The 25,406-nt window shown below is 42.3% G+C and overlaps 1 protein-coding gene across 3 annotated transcripts in view; it reads left to right on the forward strand.

The window, feature by feature from the left end:
- The first annotated feature begins 688 nt into the window (after window positions 1-688).
- Window positions 689-25,406, forward strand: part of slc8a1b (solute carrier family 8 member 1b) — a 114,144-nt gene continuing 89,426 nt past the window's right edge. For all 3 annotated transcript variants that reach the window (XM_058058981.1, XM_058058984.1, XM_058058983.1), the window contains exons 1-4: window positions 689-1,090; window positions 14,084-14,962; window positions 16,889-17,053; window positions 18,514-19,304. In XM_058058981.1, the coding sequence (XP_057914964.1) occupies window positions 14,120-14,962; window positions 16,889-17,053; window positions 18,514-19,304 (1,799 nt within the window). In that variant the 5' untranslated portion in view covers window positions 689-1,090; window positions 14,084-14,119. The remainder of the gene's footprint in view (window positions 1,091-14,083; window positions 14,963-16,888; window positions 17,054-18,513; window positions 19,305-25,406) is intronic.

Raw genomic sequence — 25,406 nt, forward strand, 5'->3', positions numbered from 1 at the left:
ACCTGACGCGCCTGGAGTTTTCGGGCATGTTAAAGCCCTCAAAATCGCAATAATTTTGGGACAATAATATTATATTATTAATAATAATAATAATTCATTAATTCATTCATTTTCTACCGCTTTTTGACTGGTTGCCAGCCAATCACAGGGCACATATAGACAAACAACCATAATAATAATAATAATAATAATAATAATACTATTAATAATGATAATAAACATTACGATTACAATCGGGCTTTCGCACTGGTCAGTGCTCGAGCCCTAAAAAAAACAAAATCAGAACTATTCCTTTAACACAGCAACATTGGTGGACCACACTGCCCACTACTGGCCTGGCGTGCATGTTGCAGCGTCATTTTGTCCATTAATTGTATGAGATCACTTTGACGTTGTCGTCTTTTGTGACGTTTTTTAATACCCCAAAGACAAAACATTCCCCTTTTGATATATTTCTGTGGTGCGGACATTTTTGTAAGTGTTTTTTAACATGTAAAAACGCTTTTAATTGATATTTTTCGTAATAGAAATTGCAAAAAAAACATATTGCAGTGTATTTATATTAGTCCTGCGGTGATCTAAAGACAGTGGAGAGAGAGAGACAGCGGTTGGAGAACGGTAAGGATTGTTTGACTTGCATACGCTTTCTCTCTTCCGCACACACGTTTGAAAGTGAGAGAGTGCAATTGAGAGCGAGAGAGAGGGTGGGGGCGAAGTGTAAAGGAGGAAGAATGAGGAAGAGCTCCTCGCTTGCTGCTCGCCTGGTCCCAACAACACATGCGGGCTTTGCTGATGAGGCGCCGCCGCGGTCATTCAGGTCGCTCCGGAGGCGCTCCATGGAAACAAGCCGCCGGCAGCCGCCAAGACGATACCACCACTACCACCAAGAGATAAACAAACAAACACAGACAGAAAAAAAGTGCCCGTTCATGGGAATCCGGACTCTGGTCTTGTGCCCCTCTCTTTTCTTGTGTGAGCCTCGCCTCCGTATAAGAAGAGCTCCACTCGGATCACCTCCACTCCTCCTTACCGGGCTTCCGCGGCTCCTCCCCCCCGGTTTCTCTCTCACCGCTCACGACTTGTAAGAAAGGTAGGAAGTTGCTCATCATTTATTTTTGCATTATTTTATTAAGTTTATTTAAATTAAGAACCGGGGAAAAGCGTAACGGGACCCTACGTGGTATTGTGGCTCATCCGGGCTGCGCCTCTCCTCACCCGGGTTGATCCTGAGTAAGAACACGCACACCGGAGGCTCATTCAGTCTACTCAAGGGTCCGGTTTTTGCTTTTTTTTTTTTTTTTTAACCCCCCCTCCCTTCATCTACTCTCCTCTTCAGGGACAATAATTACGCACACAGATCACGTCCTGTAGCCTTTTATAGACTTTCACCGTGCAAGTTGGGTGTCAAACATGCACAGATGGTACACATCCAATGCCCAATGTGAATGGACCACATAATGGCAGGACACTGATCCACTGAACCACATTTAATTTTTTTTTCAGTCAAGGAAGGGTTCCCCCATCCATGATGTGATATTCTTTGGGGAAGGGGAGGTGTGTTTTATAATGGCAGGTGCCATAATGCTTCTTCCCGCGGCGTTGCGGAAGTGTGCCTCATCCCCTGCATGATGATGATGATGATGATGATGATGTTATAGAAGTGGATTTTTACCAAACACCAGCACTTAACCAAGTCATTGAACGTCACATCTCCATAAGGTTATCAACCTGACGGGGGCCATTATGTTTAATAATGCAGCTTGTGAGAGGATTTAGGCACCGACTCAGTGGATTTGCATATAGATATAATAAATGGATGCATGGTTATAATATAATCATACATACTAAAAGAGGTTGCATGATTATAAGGTAAATGATGCAAGAGGTCAATATAATACAGTGCTTGTCAAATAGTTGGGGCGGGCTAGGGCAACTGTCAGGGGGAGGGGGGGGGGCGTGAGAGGCTTTTATTTAAATGCGGACCTACCAACATGTACTTATTTATAGTACTCAACATGCATTTTTGTTGAATATGCTTGCAAGTTTGTCTGTACAGTACAGATAAATTAATAAATATGATCAGTTTTAGTATTTCAACTGTGGTGGTGAGGGTGGGGGGAGGGGGGGTTACCGAGAAGCACATCCAAGCATCCTCATGGTTGCATTTATGCTAAAATACCCGGCGTTAATTTTTCCCTGACATTATATTCATCAAAGACTGAGCTGTTATTTCAACAGCTGCGTCACCATCAGCCTTGTTCTTTTGTGGCAAATGCAAAAAAAAAAAAAAGTCCTGTAAGAGGACCCCCTCCCCACCTCCTTGTTTACAGTAAACTAGGTGGACCCACGCCAGGTTCAGGGAACTGTTGATGGTTGGGAGAAAAAGGCAATAAAGTGCAGATTTGTGCTGCAGATAATAACAATGCAAGGTTTCATCCTGGGTGATTTTTATTGTCTCATATTCAAACAGTACTCAGAGCGGGTGGTCGATGCCGACCGGCTCATACAGTACAGTTTAGGTCCAGTGGAAAAATCGGCTAATAGGTATTTATCCCAATCCCGGAAGAGGAGTCTGTGTCTGAATGGATTGACCATTCATCATTGCAGATCACTCACACACATGAGACCGGGATTCCGGATAGGAGTGAGCCTTGGTTGGTATTGTGTTCATTTCGGTAGAAGCATGATGGGGGGGGGGGGTATGAGACCAGCAACCTCTGATAGCCATTTTGCCGTGTTTGAGGAAGACTTAACAACAGAGGTTTTTTTTTTATCTTACTAAAAAAAAACCCAGTCAGTGTCATTTATACTCAATTGATGGCAACCAGCTGTGGCTGAAATACAAGAAAAATAGCATAAATGTTATTTTTTTTCCACGTACAGTGTAAAGCCACATAATATATTTCACTCAATATTTATTCTGAATGTCCAAGGGATACATCAGTTACTATAAATACCGGAACAATAGCATAATTTGTTAGGGAAAGTGCAAAAATTGTGCAAAAACTCTTGCGATTCTGCAAAAAAGACACACAGAGGTATACAAAACTATTGCCGGAATGTATCTGCTTGGGTCTTTTACACAGCAAAATAGGACATTGTGGACAGGAGAAGGCAATCTCCGTTATAAGTTCCCGTGTTAGCCTTTCACACATCCACCGTCTTGTTACATCTCTCACATTACCTCAGTTGGCAAAATTGCGGTTTGACTTCAGTCTTACATTTCCGCAACAGGTAACTAGTATGAACAGGAAATGTTTTCTCCGCATGGGAAGTATCAAAACGATCCCCTTTCACACAGAAAACACTGTAATAGACATACCGGGACTGAAGTTGACGATGTTTCTTTGTAAAGGAATACTACTCTATGGGTGTCCACACTAAATGGCAAACTGTCAAAATTAATTTTTTTTCGGTTCTGTGGCCTGTTTCACACAGAAAACAAAAATTCGGCACTTTTCCACCGGTGTCGTTCACAAAGAACTCAGGAAAGCAGTACATTTTGTATGGTGTGACATATAAAATACTTGTCGGGTAGCAGGAAAAGTGAGTCTTGGGGGTTAAACTGTTAAATTTCCAGCTATATCCTTTCACACAGCTGCTGTCCCGCCTCTGTTCCGGCTTTGACACTCTTTCTAAAACTGTGAAAGTCGTGGATGGTGTCTCACCCACTATACTCTATGTTTACACATCACCAAACTAGTAAGAAAATGTTTACTTTGCTTTGAAAATGATCTCCTTTCACACAGACCTGCCACAAAAATGACTGAAAACGTCATATGCAAACTGATTGTCCTCTTGAAATGTCAAATCGTCAAATATTTATGTTAATGAAATGTTTTATGAAATGGAAAAATGGCGGTCACATGTCCATCAGCCTGAATATTCATGTTTCACATGCTGTCCTGCGCTTTCTATTTAAATAATAACAAACATACAGTACATATGCAGCTAATTACAGGCATTCCTCATTCAACATGCTTTACTGTAAAGCCCCTTAATCATATGCCAGCATTTCCCCCTGCCTCCTTACAGCGACATGATGTAGTGCAGGCACACAACTACCATTCTAGCTGATAAAATATGGATGGATCCAAACATGGTTACATGAGAGGAATTAGCTGTCATGGAGTAAAAGCCTGGTTAATGTATGGTGAGAATTAGCCTTCCCATTGGCAGTAAATGTATTTCGCTCAGATGGATTTGCCATCGGTAAACTCCGGTCTTTAAGCCCTTTTGATAAGAAAACTAACACCAAAGCAGCGTCACAGCATGATGGCTTAATATGCGCATTAATGCACTGGATCATGATTGAATATCATGCATGTATACACGGGTTTGGTATATTTACATTGTGTTAGCATGTTTATCCTTATAATATATGCCACTATACATTCAGCAATGGTGGTTTAAGCAATGTCAAGTTGATATAATCTATGTTCATGTAGGACACATATCAGGTTTTTAGTGTTGCGGGGGTACGCTGGAGCCTATCCCAGCTGACTTTGTGTAAGAGGTGGTGTACACCCTGGACCGGAAGGGCATTTATACTACTTTCATTCATTCATATTCTACCGCTTTTCCTCACGAGGGTCGCGGGGGTGCTGGAGCCTATCCCAGCTGTCTTCGGGCGATAGGCGGGGTACACCCTCACAGGGCACATATAGACAAACAACCATTCACACTCACATTCATACCTATGGACAATTTGGAGTCGCCAATTAACCTAGCATGTTTTTGGAATGTGGGAGGAAACCGGAGTACCCGGAGAAAACCCACGCATGCACGGGGAGTACATGCAAACTCCACACAGAGATGGCCAAGGGTGGAATTGAACCCTGGTCTCCTAGCTGTGAGGTCTGCGCGCTAACCACTCGACCGCCGTGCCGCCTATTTATACCACTCATAATCTTTTATATACAGAGAAAACTTGATACTCATTGTTGCATTCCGATTTGGAAAAATTAATCGCATCATCGTGTCGCTTAGAAATCAGCAATTACCATAATTTCATAGCATTATGTTTCAAAGGATTTAGACCCTAAACCCATAGGGGGCGCCCCAAACGTACAATCCCATATACAAATTTTTCCCAAATTTTTTTTACAATTTATTCATTCAAAAAAACTAAACCAGGAATTTGTAGCTCTTAGTTGATTTTATTTTCCCACTAGACTCCATCGTCTAATTTGCATAATTTGCCTTGTCACTTTTTGGTTTGTATGGTAAGAAATGTGCAACATTATCATGTTTTTTTAAAAACCCATTTATTGTTGTTTTCATTTTGTGCAGTGATTACATGGCCTCCATCTAACATCTGATGTAGTACCCAGCATGCCTTGCGGGCACTTTGTGAATCATACTTAAAGTGACATTTTATGTTGTTAGTGCTTAGTTGGAGTGGTACTTCATTGTCTGTGTGTTTTGATTTAGATTTAGATTCAACTTTATTGTTATTGCTCATGTCACTGGTACAGGGCAACAAAATGCAGTTAGCATCCAACCAGAAGTGCAATTTTATAAGTACCTTAAATACCTTAAAAGTACCTTAAAGTAAATGTAGGAAAATGGACAGATCTACAAACTATAACAGGCTATGACTATAATACAGTGAGGATATGTACAGGGATATAAATGACTATAATATGGCTATTGCAGATTATACAGATTATAAACAGTATGTACAGTATGGATGTGACAATATATAATAACACTAATATTTACATTATTGCAATGAAGTGACTAGAGTATGGCTATTGCACATTATATAAATTATAAACGGTATGATCTATGAATGCAACAAGATATGCTTTTGTGTTGTCAAGCTAGTTGTTGTCAAAGCAAGCTAAAGTGCCTCCAAAGTTCCAATCCCATCTACTGTACGTAATTGTAACCGTTTGTGATGGCGTACAGGAAACCCTGGTTATGAACTTTATTGTATCTCGGGCTGTTGTGCCGAAGTACCGACACAACACCTGCAATTTTATTGTGCACAGTGAGGTCGCCAACCAATTCCAGCTCCCATCCGTCTGCAGTGGGGTACTTTCTGGTAGTGTTCCCTCGAAGCTGTGGATCTTTCAAACATAATTAGCGTCGAGTAGTCATTCAATCAGTGCCAAAAGATAAAGGTAATAAAAGTACTAAAAAAAAAAAAAGCGACTTAAACCAAAGCCCTTAAAGGTCCATTGATGTCTTCATATCTTGATTGCATGGTGTTGCTGACCACGTGCTATTAGGCTATCATTCTTGGAACCCCCCCGGCTATAAAAACAAAACACATGATTAATGACGCCTGTAACTGCAGGCGCATGTAAAGCCCAAAACGATGAGCTGACAAATGTTCTTGTCAGGAAATAAGACACTGCGGCTTCTTTGACGGGGGTTTTTTAAGGACTTGGTTGCCCTCCAAAATAAAATGCCGGCTGTCCTGTCTGGATCGACTATAAAGGCATTAAGGTGGACGAGTGCCTGGGCTGACATCATTGTGATGATACACTCCCATTAATGGAGTGTTTACAAAAAGACTTATTCCGCACCTCATTTGTCCTACTTTGCTGCTTTGGCCCCGTTTTTTTTTTTTTTTTGATTTCATTACTTCCCGTCTTTCACTTTGTGTGACTTCTATTTCCAATCCTCTCCAAACTTTTTCCTGTCTCTCCACCTCTCTTTCACGCACTTACTTTAAATTTTTTATCATCCACTCCAGCTTGGCTGAAAGTAAAAATCATGTTGACGGGACGGATGCATTGCTTTGTGTCCCCCCTCCAGGCAAGCTGAAGGTTCATTTTGATTGGAATGATCACGGCGGGCATCTGCCTGCTTGGAAATGGCCGATTCATCACACATAATATCTTTGTCTCGTTTCCTTTTTTGTTGCCAGGTTGTAGAGTTAGTGGCACCTTAGGGTGCTGCTTGTAGAAGTTAGAGGAATATGACAGTATGGGGGCAGAGAGGCAGCAGCTGGCCTTTTGGTTTCCTCATAACTTTATGTATTGTGTTGGGGGTGGGGTGGGGGGGTGACCCCCTCCGGCTGCAAGGGTTGGGTTGTTTGTGATGTGCGCTCATCTTTCTGCATCTCTGGGTTTTGTGTTTTAAGTTTATTGTTTCATGTGTGTCTCTCACCTGATACTATAAGGTGTTGAATTGAATTCAATGTAGCATGCCCCCCCCCCCCCCCCCCCCCAATGAAACTATACCGATACCAACAGCCTCCAAGGAAGCATATTTGGTAAATAAATTACCCCCAAAAATGTAAGTCTACAATTAAAATGCATTATATCAATAACACATTTACACTACAACATACTGTCCATTTAAATGTCATTTATGAAGTATATAATTAATAACAATTAATTAATTAATTAACAATTAATAATACAAATCTTTTTCCCCACTTCTTCAATTAATCAATAATTATTTATTATTGAACTACAGTGCATATTTAAGGCATTCAGAAAATGAAATGCAATGAGACACATTGATATGCAGTATTGCACACTGGCCACAAGGTGTCAGTAATGTTACATTGATGAAACAATAGCCACTGCAGGAAGTACCGGAAGTAAAAAAAAACAAAAAAAACAAGGAACTTCCTTGAGGCTAATATTCATTCATTTTCTACCGCTTATCCTCACGAGGGTCGCGGGGGTGCTGGAGCCTATCCCAGCTGTCTTCCGGCAAAAGGCGGGGTACACCCTGGACTGGTCGCCAGCCAATCACAGGGCACATATAGACAAACAACCATTCACACTCACATTCATACCTATGGACAATTTGGAGTCGCTAATTAACCTAGCATGTTTTTGGAATGTGGGAGGAAACCGGAGTACGCGGAAAAAAACCCATGCATGCACGGGGAGAACATGCAAACATGGCCGAGGGTGGAATTGAACTCGGGTCTGCTAGCTGTGAGGCCTGCGTGCTAACCACTCGGTCGCCGTGCATAAGGCTAATATGTGTGAGTCATGTGTTATGATATACGATATTGGGTAATAAATGTGACTATAGGGGTGTTATTTCATGTCTAGAGGGCTCTAATAATAAATAATAAAAAAAACATATTTAGAATGTCGATAAACAAGGGATGACTGTTTACTGTATTTACGTAATATTTCCGTGATTATCATGACCTCTCCTCATTGATTGGCTGTTAGTAATCACATGGTCAGCATTCAGTTCCCAAATATGGTTTCTGTAAGGGGCTGCAGTTCTACGATGTTTGGGTGACGTTTATGTTAATGCTCTCAGTTTTATAGTCAGTCGCCAGCTTCTTTCATTGTTCCCTTCATGAAATGTGGGAAATTGGTACATTTTAAATAACATGCCCACTTTCCAGTCGGCCATGTGTGGCGTTTGTTGTTCCTGTGAAGATTATTTCCAGGGCAGTATGTCAAGCGAAGGACCTCACAGACACCCAGAGACACAACTGTGTGTTTGGCCCTTTTTCCGAATTCGCTTGTTTTTTTGTCAACAGAGGTCCTCTTGAACCCGAGCCCAGCTTTTAATGGACAACGGCGAGGGGATGGTGTTGTGTTATGTGTGTTATGATATTTCAATTACAAATCAATGTAGCTGCCAGTGTTGTGCAGCCAGAGCTCTCTCCTGTTACCAGCGAACTACACGCTTGATCTGCTAATGGCTAATTCCTTCTATTGTATTGATTGAAAGGTGGATGTGATCTTTTATTTGTTAGAGAGGTGTAAAGTACCCGTACCTTAAACAGCATTTGCACTATGCACAGTCCCGACTAAGGATGTATTCAAGGTTCGAGCCCTGCTGCGGTGATGCTGGTAAAATGAATCGAACTTTACTTATTGTTTAATTACAGTAGTTACCGAGTAATAATGATTGAACAAGCATTAGCTGTAATTAGCGGTTTCTTTTCCTGTGATGAGCTATAGATCAGGCTTAAGTGTCACTGTACCTCCTTTTTTATTTATTGATTTATTTATTTCTGCCTCACGCTCAATACATTGCTCGTTATTGTGAGGGCAAAACAAACGAGATGATATAGTGTGCCGCCGGTTGGGAAATGTGGCTATATTTAATAGCTAATTGGACCGGCGTTGGCTTAATAATCGATTGATGAATTTGCTCCATTTGGTGCAATTACAATATAAATGCTGTAATCATTTGTACCTAACAGGGCGTTATTGGAAGCAGGTGATGAATGGAGAGAGGCTGTTGTTTCCGAGAACTTGAATACGTTTAATAATGATTTGGAGTGCATGAGAAAGTGGAGAATAAATCTAAATCTTTTTGAACATGTGACCTACTGACTCTGGACTTGTCACGAGCCAATCGTAGGGCTTCTTGAAGCAACTAAGGCAAAATGGGGTACGATTTAGTCTCAGTTAGCATCAATGGTGTAGAAACAGGAGTTCAGAACATGACTAATATGAATGACTAATAGTTATTGATTGAAGGTTTGTTAAGGAATATAGCGCTAAGAGTATTAGCAGTAGTGCTAGTGCCGGTCCACTAAAGTAAGTGATTCTATGTCGTCATGGCAACCACGGAGCTGTTATTCTCTTGCTAACAGGCCGGTGTAGCAACTAACTGCTTTTTGAAGCTGCTATTTTAAGACAATTGCTAGACTGTGCAGCTTTAAGTAAACATAAAGCTGCGCAGATGTGGACGTAATGACGAGTTCCAGCGCGGAGTGACACTAGCTCACTTGAGGAGTCCATCTTATCAGCCCCCGACAGACATGTTGGGCGGAACCACGTTGTCATTTTTAATCATAGTCATTCAGTTTCAAGCACAGTGGTGCGCCGCTAAAGCAGACCTCCTTTGCTCTGTTGCCGTTTGCTAGTTGAGTAAACAAAAGAAAGCAGAAAGAAAATACTCCCTTAAGTGGGAAAAGAGGATGAAAAAAAAACCCAAGCAGGCTGAATTATTTATCAGCTGAAATGCCACACAAAGCCTCGTGCGACCACACAAGACAGGAACGGCGAGGGTGAGGAGCTGCCGGGTGACATTAGGAAAAATGATGGATTAAACACGCTCACGGAATTGATGCTTCATTAAATAGATGGGAGGTATTAAGTGGCAAATAATGAGATGAACGTATGTATTAACGGAGCTGACATCAGCTGTTCACAGACCAGAGGTCATCCTGCATTGGAAAAAAAAATGTCTGTGCTGACAATTGGTAATCAACCTAACCCGATGAATTAACATGGATTGGGATTATCTAGACTCGGAAACATGCAAACCACTGACTTTACACTGATTACAGCCAAATGTGATATTGTTAAAGCTACAAAAGTGCTGATGCGGTCATCGATATGTGGTCACTTGGCTTGTTTGGTTGTTCGCTACATTAATCAGCATTAATTATAAACCATAGCCTGCAGGATATGCTGGGTCCAAAGCGCTTAGGTCAAGTTATTGATTGCTGGTTTATAGGATTTAAACCGAGTTAAGTATCTTTTTTCCTGCATAATTATGATAATCAGTTTTTTTGTGATGAGTACCGTATTTTCTGGACTGTAAGTCGCGAAGGAGTATAGTAAGTCTCAGAAGGCCAAGGTAGGAAAAAAAACATACATAAGTCGCTCCGGAGTATAAGTTGCATTTTATGTGGGTAATTTATTTTACTGAGTTATTTTCTTTTGGGGGCATTTATGTTCTGCTGTTTAAATACCGTATTTTCCGGACTATTAGTCGCACTTTTTTTCATAGGTTGGCTGTTCCTGTGACTTATACTCCAGAGCGACTTATAAATTACAAAACTGGACATTTTTTCTGTTCATTTTTCGCATAGCTAAATAACCATTGTGTTAGCATATCTTACACCTATTTAGCCTGTTCTCTATCTATTATTTTATTGTTAGAACTTGCCTTCCAAGATGACGTAATGTCTGTTTTAGTCAAGTAGTTAAAATAAATTACCTTCAAAAAATGCTCCAGTGCGACTTATGTATGTTTTTTTTTCTACTTAATTATGCATTTTTTTTGCCTTGTGCGACTTATACTCTGGAGCGACTTATAGTCCAGAAAATACAGTATTTAATTGTTAAGGAGTAGAAGATATCGGTGCAAAAGTCTAGAGTTCCCTTATAAATATATTTTTTTAATTTTATAAGTCGCTCTGGAGTATAAGTCGCAGGAACAGCCAACCTATGAAAAAAAGTGCGACTTATAGTCCATAAAATACGGTATTATTGTTATTAACTAAGCTAAATGTTGGCGTTTGGATTGGGAAACTACTGTATATCTTCCTTAGGAAATAATAGAAATAGAAATAATCTGTCTCCGGGGCAAACTGGGGCCATCAACGTTTAAAATATTCATGAGTTCAAATGCAGAAGTTAAATTTTTCTGAGAATTTGGGTCATGGTTGTGGTCTCCTCAGGTAAAACTTAACTGCTTTATGCAAAATTCAATTTATTTAATTGTTAAGGAGTAGAAGATATCGGTGCAAAAGTCTAGAGTGCCCTAATAAATATTTTTTTTAAATTTATAAGTCGCTCTGGGGTACAAGTCGCAGGAACATCCAACCTATGAAAAAAAGTGCGACTTATAGTCCATAAAATCCGCATTATTGTTATTAACTAAGCTAAATGTTGGCGTTTGGATTGGGAAACTACTGTATATCTAACTTAGGAAATAATAGAAATAGAAATAATCTGTCTCGGGGGCAAACTGGGGCCATCAATGTTTAAAATATTCATGAGTTTAAATACAGAAGTTCAGTTTTTCTGGGAATTTGGGTCACGGTTGTGGTCTCCTCAGGTAAAACTTAACTGCTTTATGCAAATTTTGGTGGTTAAGATGAAACAAAGTCAAATGTTTGATAAAGCTACACCAGCTAGGTCAGCCGTTACTATGGACGCGGCGTAGTGTCAACACTTTTATAGAGGTTTGATTCAAGTTGTATCTGTGTGGATATTTGTGCACCGCTTGTAAATTCCTCAATTATACTGCCGCATTTGTTATCTTGCCAGCCAGCTTGAAAATACAATTTAGAAATCCAGAATCACCGCCAGCAGAATCTGTTTACAGTAACCTCATTTGCAGAGCAACCTTGTTACCAGAAGTCAGGCAGACTGTTATCAGGGGAAACGCCACTGGTGTGTGGCCAGTCTTGTTACTGTGGAAGACTGCAGACCAGCTTAGTGGACCAGCTTTTTGTGCGAGTTCAAGTTTATCATTGGTGGGGTTATTTGAACTTCCTGCCCTTAAATAGTTAGGCAAACACCTGCAACATGTTCTCTATATTTGTGTGTTAGCTTCCATATGCCTCCCAGTGAAATGTATTCACGGAAGAAGAACATCAAGTTTGCAGATCAGGCACAGGAAGTTAAGCAAATATACTCCAGAATCCGGCAGGCACTTTGCGGAGATGCTGTCCAATCAGTGAGCCCTTTATCGACATCTTTGATGGGTGACATTGACACATTCACATAATTAATGCCGCTTTCCATAGGGCTTTTAATGGCATTTTTAATGTTGGCTTTCAAGGCCCCACTGCATCATTAAATAAAAGGCCACTTAATAAATAATTCATTAAATATTATATGAATGCGTAGAAAATTATATAAATAAATTGAACAAATATGTCATGATATAATTAAAAAGCAAAAATACAGTCCACATTTAGATTGATTTATTATAAAAACGGGTAAGTACATATTAGTGAACAGGTTATGTTAATATGTCTTGGCAAAGGCTCAATTCAGTCTGTTGTCGCTAGGCAAGTTAATGTTATTCTGCATTTCAGTACAGCTGACAATTATTAGTAAATAATGTCACCGAGTTCGATTCCACCCTCAGCCATCTCTGTGTGGAGTTTGCATGTTCTCCCCGTGCATGCGTGGGTTTTCTCCGGGTACTCCGGTTTCCTCCCACATTCCAAAAACATGCTAGGTTAATTGGCGACTCCAAATTGTCCATAGGTATGAATGTGAGTGTGAATGGTTGTTTGTCTATATATGCCCTGTGATTGGCTGGCCACCAGTCCAGGTTGTACCCTGCGTCTCGCCTGAAGACAGCTGGGATAGGCTCCAGCACCCCCGCAACCCTTGTGAGGATAAGCGGTAGAAAATGAATGAATGGATAAATAATATAAATTTTTCTAAATAAATGTAATATTTTATTGTACACTTACATTAATTATTGGTAATTTTTAAAATTATTACCCATTTTTAAACTAATTATTTCATACTTATTTCATTCATCCATATTGATTCGTGTGCAAGTTTATACTTAATGTGTATTTTTAACAGTTCTTTTAAATTTATTCCATTATGTATTGCCCGAACCAATGGAAACACAATCAATAAAAACCCATTTGCAGCAACAGATTGTGCCATAATCCCCAACTATCCCCAATCGGGAGCCCGAAGAAAGACATTTCTGGAAAAGGGCCCAATAGTATTTATGATCAATTGGCATAAAACAGAATGTTGACTAAAAATAGAGTGTCCCTACTCTTGGATGGAAATTAATGACAGCCGAGTGGTTAGCACACAGGCCACACAGCTAGAAGACCTGAGTTCGATTCCACCCTCGGGCATCTCTGTGTGGAGTTTGCATGTTCTCCCCATGCATGCGTGGGTTTTTTTCCGAGTACTCCGGTTTCCTCCCACATTCCAAAAACATGCTAGGTTAATTGGCGACTCCAAATTGTCCATAGGTATGAATGTGAGTGTGAATGGTTGTTTGTCTATATGTGCCTTGTGATTGGCTGGCGACCATAAGACAGCTGGGATAGGCTCCAGCACCCCTGCAACCCTTGTGAGGATAAGCGGTAGAAAATGAATGGATGAATGAATGACCAATGACTGTTGAAGTTCCCTTCGTGGCATGGATCAGTGGGCAGTCATAGTCGTTTCACAACCTGAAAGTTGCAGGTTTGATCCCCCATTCTCCCGTGATGATGTTGAAGTATTTTTGGGCAAGATGCTGAACTCCCAAGTTGCTCCTGATGTTGCCTCATCAGTAGGTAGAAGTAGAAGTAGAAAAGCCAATTTATCGTCACAGATGGGTTAGCCGCTAAATGTTTCCACCACTTTCTGCACTACTGTACTAATGACGACTAAATTGAGTCTCTTGTTCTCCTTTCTCCTCACAAAAGGTTCTTCTTAAGATTGTTGCTGATCTGGACATCACCATGGCTCTCAGACTATCAGTGATCGCCCTCATCGTCCTCGTTGAGCTCCAGCCCCTGCTCGCCGGCGCTCCCCCCGAGCCCAGCTTGGGCAGCTCAGTGGCGGCGGTGTCCACCAACAAAACCGAATGCAGCAAACCTGAGGAGTGCTCCCCGGGTGTCATCCTCCCCGTGTGGGAGCCTATGAACCCGTCCTTCGGTGACAAGGTGGCCCGGGCCACGGTGTACTTCGTGGCTCTGGTGTACATGTTCCTGGGCGTGTCCATCATAGCGGATCGGTTCATGGCGTCTATAGAGGTGATCACATCCCAGGAGAAGGAGATCACGATTAAGAAGCCCAACGGCGAAACCACGACCACAACCGTCCGGATCTGGAACGAGACTGTCTCTAATCTCACCCTCATGGCTCTGGGCTCCTCGGCTCCAGAGATTCTGCTGTCAGTCATCGAGGTCATAGGCCACGGGTTCGACGCCGGCACACTAGGCCCGTCTACCATCGTGGGCTCGGCCGCGTTCAATATGTTTGTCATCATCGGGCTTTGCGTTTATGTGGTGCCCGACGGCGAGACGAGGAAGGTGAAGCATCTGCGTGTGTTCTTCGTCACGGCCTCCTGGAGCATCTTCGCCTACATCTGGCTCTACCTGATCCTGTCCGTCATCTCGCCTGGAGTGGTCCAGGTGTGGGAGGCGCTGCTCACCTTTTTCTTCTTCCCTATCTGCGTTGTCTTTGCCTGGGTGGCGGACCGCCGTCTACTTTTCTACAAGTACGTCTACAAGCGCTACAGGACGGGGAAGCAGCGAGGAATGATCATCGAAACCGAGGGCGACCGTCCGCTTCCTTCTAAGGTATCCTCAAAGCTTCTCCTCATGTAGACCTCACAGGCTTATCTTGTTAAGTCGACTTCTGCTTTACTTTACTCGTCAGCTTCATCTTCCTAATCTGAAGGCAAGCTTCAGTTTGGTTGCTTCTCCTGTCACTTTAATGCATGCAAGATTAGCGCACATGTCAAATATTGCATGTGTTTGGTTTCCGGTAAAAATATACTGTATCTACACATAAAAGCATTGCAGGCAGAAGCCCCCCAGAGGAAGCATACCGTGTATACTGTCAACTGTCAGCGCCTGAAAACAGGGACAAGAATAGACTTTGCAGAAAGTTCAGGACCAAAAAGTCTTAGAGGAAACAGCATATTTTAAAGAGTTTTGAGAGGTTGAACTAACACTGTTAGTTTCCCCTCAATCTGGAGGGTCCCATTTTAGATCGTAGGGATGCCTCAGCGGCCTACCCACTGTATTTCTGAAGATCGATTTTTGAAGATTTCGTGTGGTTAGCGTGCAGACCTCACAGCTAAGAGACCAGGGTTCAATTCCACCCTCGGCCATCTCTGTGTGGAGTTTGCATGTTCTCCCCTGTGCATGCGTGGGTTTTCTCCGGGTACTCCGGTTTCCTCCCACATTCCAAAAACATGCTAGGTTAATTGGCGACTCCAAATTGTCCGTAGGCGCTCCGGAGGCTGCGTATTGAACTCCACAGTCTCCACTTTGCTGCAGTGGCCTGCTTTCCTGCTGCAGCAAGTCTTCTCTTCTCATTCCCTAATTGTCTAAATGCAGCATTAAACATCCACTGTGATGCTGATGTGACAATTGAGCACCAAATGTGAAAAACATCCATCATATGCCTCAAATGTTTGAAAATCAGGCTTCGCTACACATCTTAAAATGCAGCTTGGAGCTCTGACAACAATCAGTCAATCTGCTACAGACATAGGAGCAGTGAGTTTGATCATTTTGGGGTTTTGGTGCAGTGGACGAGTGGTTAGCACGCAGGCCTCGCAGCTAGGAGACAAAGGTTCAATTCCACCCTCAGGCCATCTCTGTGTGGAGTTTGCATGTTCTCCCCGTGCATGCGTGGGTTTTCTCCCGGTACTCCGGTTTCCTCCCACATTCCAAAAACATGCTAGGTTAATTAGCGACTCCAAATTGTCCATAGGTATGAATGTGAGTGTGAATGGTTGTTTGTCTATATGTGCCCTGTGATTGGCTGGCCACCAGTCCAGGATGTACCCTGGAGTCCCCTCATGCCATAATCTCGATTCGGTATGGGGCTTGGTTTCAAAGTCAACTCGGCACCGAAGGTTCCGTACTGAATAATCCGATTACGTACATATGCTGCTCCACTCTTATCCATACTCTTTTGGAATGGAAGCAGTAGCCTACGTATGTTGTTTTCCAATCCAGACCTCTAAACTAGCAGGTTTCTGAAAAAAAACATGGACAAAACTACAAACTAAAAACATGTTTTTACTTTAGTGTATTCAAACTCCAAACTGTCAGTAGCACATAGAGTCTAACTGTTGTGGAGAAAAATTCCGTGTTATTTTCGAACCATTCATTCCTTCTTCCAAACAGAAAGCATGGACATGAAAGCGACCATGGCCTTGACGTGGGGGGAAATGATCCGAGTTACAAATTGCCAATCTGCCCCAAGAATAAAAGGAAAACTAATTTTCAATCAACAGTGGAGTGACCTTTGGAGCACCGAGGGCTGTGAAATAATTTCGAAACCAGATGACGGAATTTCATCCGCCAGCAGACACACGTGTAAAAACCAGCAGTACAAGTTGCTATTGAAATGAAATCATCCAGAAACTGCTCAACCAGCGTTTAGAAGCTGTCGTAGACTCCTGGAATAAATCAAATACATTTAACTCAAACATTGTTACTGTCATTGAATGAGTCGTTTAATCATTTGCTTTGTTCCTTTCTTACAAGGTGGACATCGAAATGGACGGCAAGATGCTGAACTCTCACGGTGTGGACTTCCTGGACGGTCCGCTGGGTTTGGACATTGACGAGAAGGACTTGGATGAGGAGGAGACCAGGAGAGACATGGCCAAAATCCTGAAGGAGCTCAAACAGAAGCACCCTGACAAAGAGGTGAGGAGACGAGACTTCCACCTGTCTTTCGGTCGGTCTGTTTCACTTTTATTAGTCCTTAGGCCTTTTTCTCTTGCGTCATTCTCCCAGTGTCATTGAACTGGTCGGACAAGTCCTTTCTACTTGGTGCTCTTCCGTAGCAAAAGGAGTAGCACCAAAAAATATGACATACAATGCTTATGTAGTCATCTCCAATGGGGAACTACCCTGTTGTTAAAATACCGGATTAGTTTTGGCATCAACTACTTTGATCCTAGTGGTTTTTACTCAGGCTGTCAAAGTTAACGGATGTGGAGCCACAATTTGGAACATTTAATCCAATTCATCTGTTCCAGAAACCCGAAGATGTTAACACAAAACACCTTTTTATTGTTCTGACATTACAATTTTACATGCAGAAAACACTTTGGAATCCATATAAAGCACAAATGAATCCAAATGCTGGAACTTGCAACTATATTCGGCTCCATGGTGGGTTATTTTGCAGCCATGATCAAAAGAAAATATAAACCTTGAGGTGTAACTAGCCATGTATACATGAACCTAAACATTTCAATTGCATTCAGTTTATTTGCTCAAACGGAAATAATTTTTATATAAGCAAAATCCGTTATATGCGTATACCGGAAAATGTCCGTTTTACACATATATCGGATTTATATCCGGTATATGCGTAAATCGGATTTTATCCGTTATAAAAAGGCACTTCCTTGACTATGTTTCCAATGTACCTGGATGCGCAGGCAACGCTGCAAACGCTGCAAATGACGTCGTATAGCGGCCTGTCACGATTCGGCGAATCGGAGCGCAACGATGCGGCCATCCGATATATGCGAGGGAAATTTAATGGAAATGCATTGGAACGGGACTGGAGATTTTGTCCGAAATAGGCGAAATCCGTTATAAAAAATCCGATATATGCAATGAATTTTTATTGGAAATGCATTACAGAAAAATTGGTTCTTTTTTATCTGTCCGCTGTGAGCGAATTTCCGATATATCCGAGTCCGATATATTACTTGTGTAATGTTTACTGTATATATATATTACGTGACCAGATACAATCTCGAAAGGAGCTCATATGTTTAAATGACCCCGAGTGGACAACCTCACAGATACTGGCAGACTGACTTTGGATGTGGATGATGCTCGTAAAGGAAGTCTAACCAAAAAGCTCATCTTGAAGTACCCTGCTATGAAAAGCTACGTAATGCCTCACAAAGCCTCGCCATGTTTTATGGCGTTATTAAGTGTTTAAGTGCGCCTAATGCTGACTTCATCACCATCACTATTCCCTCTTTTTCATGTTTGATTGCAACTCTTTCATTTAGTCCGACAAGCTCAGCACTGTCGTCCTGTTTAAGCTGACAGGTTGATGCAGGAGAATCTTCTCTCGCCACCATCAAGGCGCCTTCTGGGGCCTGCTTGTTTAATCTAAAGGACTTGTCTGCTCTACTCAGGTGGAGCAGCTCATCGAGCTGGCCAACTACCAGGTCCTGAGCCAGCAGCAGAAGAGTCGCGCTTTCTACCGCTGCCAGGCCACCCGCCTCATGACGGGCGCCGGTAACATCCTGAAGAAGCACGCCGCCGATCAGGCGCGGAAGGCCGTCAGCATGCACGAAGTCCGCTCCGACGCCGGCGAAAACGACCCCGTCTCCAAGATTTTTTTCGAACCTGCCACTTACCAGTGCTTGGAGAACTGCGGCACTGTGGCGGTGAACGTGGTGAGGCGCGGCGGCGACTTAGCCAAGACACTTTCTGTGGAGTACCGCACGGAAGACGGCACCGCCAACGCTGGCTCGGACTATGAGTTCACCGAGGGTGTGGTGGTGTTCAAGCCCGGCGAGACCATGAAGGAGATCCGCGTCGGGATCATCGACGACGACATCTTTGAGGAGGATGAGAACTTCCTGATTCATCTCTCCAACGTGAAGATACTGACCTCAGACGGAGATGAACCCGAGGAAGACGGATCGGCCAATCACGTAGACTCGCTGGCCTGCCTGGGCTTGCCCTCTACGGCGACCGTCACCATTTTCGACGATGACCACGCCGGTATCTTTACTTTTGAGGAGCCCGTGTTCCACGTGAGTGAGAGCGTGGGCACCATGGAGGTGAAGGTGCTGAGAACGTCGGGGGCTCGCGGTGTCGTCATGCTGCCCTACAAAACGATCGAGGGCACAGCGCGAGGAGGCGGTGAGGACTTCGAAGACGCGCACGGCCTTCTGGAGTTCCAGAACGACGAGATCTTGTGAGTACTCTTTGGAATGACGCTGGGGTGCGTGGTGGTGTTGATGTGAGGTGTGATGTGGTCGCATCGAGGCGGATTTTGGTTCTTTTGAGATATCGCACATGCTCTCTTCTCCACTCCTTGATGCTCTTGACTTTGTATCTACTTTGATGTTGACGCCTTCTTCCTTTATCTTCATCAATCTGTCCGTTCTACTTTGCTTTAGATTCCACTCAGCTGCTGTTTTAATCTGCTGAGGGTTATTATTGATCTTCTTGCTGCACACTCAGCAGGTTTAAGCGTGTGCCGGGGTGAAGATGTTGGGAAACCGGGTTATTTGTTGGTCGGCTGAAGGTCTGAATCTTAAGCAGAGAGTCGGATTGGGGCGCCGGAATGAAATGCGAAGCATTTAACGATAAATCAGAAGGAGCTGATTGCCGAGGGAACAGTGCGGCAGATCGATAAGGAGTGAGCTCGTCAAATTCATTGCTGCCCTTTTTGAGAGGCCCGGAGACCGTGTGGGAACATTGCAGGGGGGCATCATTAGCAGTCAGGGGCTTTTATTTGTCGTCTTTATTTGTGCGATTAGAGCTCGCAAACAAGACGACGCCCGCGGTGAGTCCCAAAGCTCTCAGACGATGTCACACGCACGACGCCCACTAATTTCTGATGCCAGCGTGAACAGCCTCGTACCGTTTCAATGCACGTCACAGCAAAGACAAAAAATCATCATGTTTATCGCTGTGCTGATAGAACGGACAAAAGGACAAGATAAATTTATGCTAAAACTGATGACTGTCATTGGACAGATTATAAAACACTCACCCTGCACAAGGCGGATGTTGTTTTTCAGAAAAGAACAATGTATTGCATCCACGTTACTTGGCATATTTTGTTTTTTTTTGTCTTTTAGCTCATCCCCGCAGCTAGATGACAGCGATATGTGTCCTTACCGCCTGTTCATGAGCAGCAAACATGAGAAAACTCATCTCTCTCACTTGCTTTGCTCCACTTTTCAGCGATGATGTGCTCACTTTGGAAGTTGCGACCCATCCCTAGCAAGATGAGCCCACCATTACAACAACAACAACAGTAACAAAAAAACTAGAATCTTCACTACACATCTTAAAGGGGGCCTATTATGCAAATTTTTTTAACCTTTGTATTGACTTGTGGACTCCTATAGAGCAGCTACACACAATAACCAGAAAAATAACAGAAAACTTTCTAGATCTTTCAGAATCTGGACCTATCCAGCTGTATTTCCTTGGATTTGTGCTTCCCACCAAAACTGTTTAAATTTAATTTAATTTATTCCTCTGTAATTGGTCACTTCAACAACTACACACTTCTTCATAGGCACGGATGTGAAGGCGCCGCGTTTACTGACTGCTGACAATCTCGGTAAAACATCGGTAGTGGAAATGTGATCATTACATATTTTTTGCAGACTACCAGACATCGGTGAGCACCGTGGTTCTCACCACCTCTGTGGTTGCACAGCGTGTCTGACATTAATGCACCTTTCCTGGGGAGAGTGTGCTCCTTCTGGCTTCAGCAACAGTTTAGCGGATATTTAACGTTCATGTTTAGAAAAACAAATCCTGTGTGAAATGTCGTTGGGCCGATTAACATTTCTCTCTTTCTGGGAATCACCAACTCCAATAACTTCTGTTATTAGAAGGAAAGCTTGGGGAAGGGCTTGGGAATCAGGGCTTGGGGAAGGGCAGAGAGCCCGCCCCTCTGTGACATCACAAAAGAACAGTTTTGCAACGCCCTCTGAAACAGAGCATTTTTAGCTGTCCCCAACTTTTTTCAGGGTTTACTTCCAAATGCGCAAACTTCATTATCTGAAACTTTGGCATCGTTTACCATGACAATATAACATTCTAACTACATTTTTAGGTCAGAAAATTGGAAAAAAGCATAATAGGTCCGCCGGATTACTGCCAACTATCCATCCGCTACAGATATGGGGGCTGGATTTTTTTTTTCTCCAGCAAATAGGCTAGCCTAGCATGAGCTAGCCCCTAGCTTAACCGTTGTGATACAGTATATGACATCTACTATGTCGGGCAAGTGCACACAGGTGTGGACAAACACAGCACATTAACATTAAAGCTACAGACACACAAAACAATGTATTCCCACTTTGGCAGACTAAGAGCATTTTTAAAGTGTCTAAATTCCAACATCAAAGCTGCACTTCCAATACGCTATTGTCGCTATTGTTGATTAAAACGGTATAATTTAAGGGAAAACCATTCTGCATTAAAAAGCTGCTACAGTAGAACTTGTGTTTATCTGTTTTTAATCGTCACATTTATCCCCACAGAGATGGTGCATTTATTGTTTAACGGCAAAACAATGTTTGGTTTTGTGTAAAATACTCAATCAGGTGTCCTCCTGATGTTGTAAATCAGTGTTGGGGAGTCACATGGGGGAGGGGGGGGGGTCTGTCTGGCTTTACTGGACTACAATAAACTTCACAGCTTTGAACCCATGGACCTTTAGCTGTCACGACCATGTGCTGCTTTATGGCGGCTCAGCAGACACGAAGGACGCCTTGGGCCATTTCGACCAAGCCATGATTGGAGTGTTGGCCCGGTGATTATCTTTTAAAGCCCACCAGGACTGTTTTACTCAGTCTGGACCCACTTAGGCTCACTTAGCTGGATGGTTCTTTTAGCTTTGCTGTACTAAGTTCTGCTTTGAGGAGGTTAATCAGCTCCCAAGTGGACGATGTTTCCCAAATCACCAACACAAGTCCTTTGACTCCAACAAATGTAATTAAAATACCTTCATTAAGTCTCTACAACTTGATTTACAGGAAATAAGTAGGGAAGTCCTTAGCAGTGCTTTGTTTTCGGGGCGAGGCTGCACACCGCTAAGTTAAGTACGGACACATGCGGAGTATCCAACACCAAAAACAACATTAATGGAATCTTGCAAAGACGTGCAAACATCATAAATTATCTACTCTGACCCTTTCCAGGAAAAACACAGACATTTTTTTGTTTCTTTTTCCCCTTGCAGAATAAAAAAAGACTAAAAATGAAAAGGCTGATCTGAATAGCATCACCTCCAGGCGGACTTTAGCCTGCTTTGATAAAACAAGAAACATGGACGCTGTAGTTAAGTGAATAGAAATGACAGGGAGGTGGGACAGTCCACCATGATAGATGGTTCCAGGAGACTATTGGATTTATGGACCTCCTTTTCTAGTTTCCATTTGCAGTTTTATTGGGGAATTTAATTGGGTCACTGACACAGCGACACAGGAGCAGATACGACATTGGACGGCGGAGACGGTAACGGTGTCTTATTCATGTCAGGATTAAAGAGACAAGTGGAACATATTTTCAACCATAGAACCGTCATGCTCTTATTAAAGTGTGCTGTTAGATTCTTTATTGATCCCTCAGGAATTTGTGGTCTTCATCATCTAATCCATTGGATTTTGTCTGTCTTTAGAAGTGATTTAGCTGATTATGAAGACTTCAAATAGTGGAACCGTTTCACAGTAATGCGTTGCAGAGAAAAAACTCAAATGAATAATAACAGCGTATTTCATCATTCAACTTTTTCATTATTACCACTGCTTACCAGTTCTTTAGCAATTAGTCTTTTACTTTTTTTCTGTAACAAGCCGACAAACAGGTTTGTCCGAGCAAGGCTAAGGGTCACCGAATGCAACACGAATAGCGGGATTGACAGGTGCAAGGGTTATAGCGACTGCAGAGAGAAGGAATGCAAAAATGCCGCATAAATAAGGGACTACAGGTGGTCCTCGGGCTACGGATGAATTCCGAGATTGAAGTTGAGTTTTTATACCTAAAGTCACTCGCACTGTACACAACACATGAAGGGCATATAAAACACTGTAATAAAGGGATGGAATACAATATAGAACCAGTATTGCGCCCATATTGTGATTCACACTAAAATAATAATCCTAGTTGGAAACTTGAAAGTCATCTGTCCGTTTTCTGTGGCGTTAAATGTCGAAAATGGTCCTATCTCGCGATGTTAAAGCATGCTTTAATGAATTCCTGGAACCAGACAGTGTTCCCGATCCGCCCCAAAATTGAATCAGTTCTTCCATATCCCATTTCCGACAATTCCTGCAAATTTCGTCCAAATCCGTTCAGAAAATTCAAAGGTTTTTTGAACAAGATCCTACCCTCTCGGCGGCAAAAAGGGAAAAGGAGGCCGCAGTAATCCTGGAATAATCCTGATCTTTATCTTTAATTATGGTTTTGATAATCAAACCTTTAATATCAAAAGTGCTGCCAATATTGGTGGTGTGTTTCGCCTCTCTCAGAAGTGCAAAAAGTTAATTAATAAGCAATGTCATCCACTCTGCGTAACCTCGAATGACGCACACACTGCATCCTTGAAGCACAAAAACGGCGGGACTCAGAAAGCTCTAACTTGAGGACCACCTTCATTCATTCGTTTTCTACCACTTACCACTCACAAGGGTCGCCAAGAGTCGACAATTAACCTAGCATGTTTTTGGAATGTGGGAGGAAACCGGAGTACCTGGAGAAAACCCACGCATGCACGGGGAGAACATGCAAACTCCACTCAAAGAGGGTGGAATTGAACTCGGGTCTCCTAGTTGTGAGGCCTGCGCGATAACCACTCATCTGCCTTGCAGGCCTGAAGACCACCTACACATTAATAAAAAATATTTTACAAAAAAACAGTATTTATATTAAAATGCAGTAATACCTTGGTTAGCATCAGGAGGTCCAACTCAAACCAAAACAAAGTCGAAGGCAGGATTTCCCATGAGAAAGAATATAAAACCTGTCCAGACACCCAAACATTTCTAACACAAAACACATTTTCTATACAATTGATTCCGGAACTAATTATTGCAACCAAGATGGCGGCGTAAACAAACTAAGAACTAATACAAGAGTTTGTTAAGCACACCATATTATACACTAACCAGGCGGGTGAATGGAAACCAAGGCAAGTTTTTGTATTTAGTTATGATTTCATTGGTTATGAGTATTACTACTAATATTACTACACCGTCAGGTGGTGCATTTATACTGACATCTGTGATGTTTTATCCAACTTGTTTGTGATTTATCTCTAAAATAGCGTTAAGCCACAAGCATCCCGTCTATTGGGAGTACTGTGCTTCTATTTCTACAAAGACCATTCCCTAATGAAATTAGTAGACCAGTCAGAATTGGGTCACAGATTCTTCTTATTGAAATCAGACAGAATGAGTTTGATTCTCGCTTGTCCCGTCACAAACGTGGATGCATACAAATACTTTTCATGCCAACGTGATTCTATCAGCCAACGTGCCAAGATTACCATCTTAAGGTGTTGTATTTTGACCCGACGAGGTTAAAAAATAAAAAAAAAAAAAAAATCCAGCACACACACAAATACAATACACACGTTCCAATTCACGGCAATTATGCAATTTCCATAAACAGGCGGCCTGCAGAGATGAACGAGGTGCGAGCGAGATTCAAATGAGGCTCCCCTCCTACACACACACGGCAGACTGGGACTTCACACTCCAGTAAGCAACACAGATTGGCCTTTTGAGACGCATGTTCACCAGCTATAGGAGTGTGTGTGTGTGTGTGTGTGTGTATTGTACCGTACATGGCCATGTGTGCACTTGATAAAACATGCATGCTGTAAAATGAAGGGAGGCTTTTAAAGCAACAATAAGGAATTGTTGCTCTTTGTGTTTTTTTTTTTTACTCTTTGATCTTTTGTAAAACAGTACAACGTGACTGATGGGAGAAAATTGTTTGCACGAGCACTGTACACAACTACACAACTACACAACAACGCAACAACAAATATACACAAGCTAGTAGAGCCTTGCTTTTTGCAGGATCACCAGCGAAAATCTTGAGTAATTCCAACACCCATCCTACATCAACCCATCAACTTGACATGCTCCTGCGATTTTGGATCAACATTTGCAATAACAATGACTGTTGCAATTATTAAACATTATCAGAGAAGCATAAAGACATAAATATGTAAAAACTGTGGCCTTTTTTCATTACATTGGTACAGGTATGTTGTACGTTTGACATTTGATTTTCACATATTTACAAATTATTAACACGTAAG

The sequence above is a fragment of the Doryrhamphus excisus genome, chromosome 20 (genome assembly GCF_030265055.1).
Source record: "Doryrhamphus excisus isolate RoL2022-K1 chromosome 20, RoL_Dexc_1.0, whole genome shotgun sequence".
NCBI lineage: Eukaryota > Metazoa > Chordata > Actinopteri > Syngnathiformes > Syngnathidae > Doryrhamphus > Doryrhamphus excisus.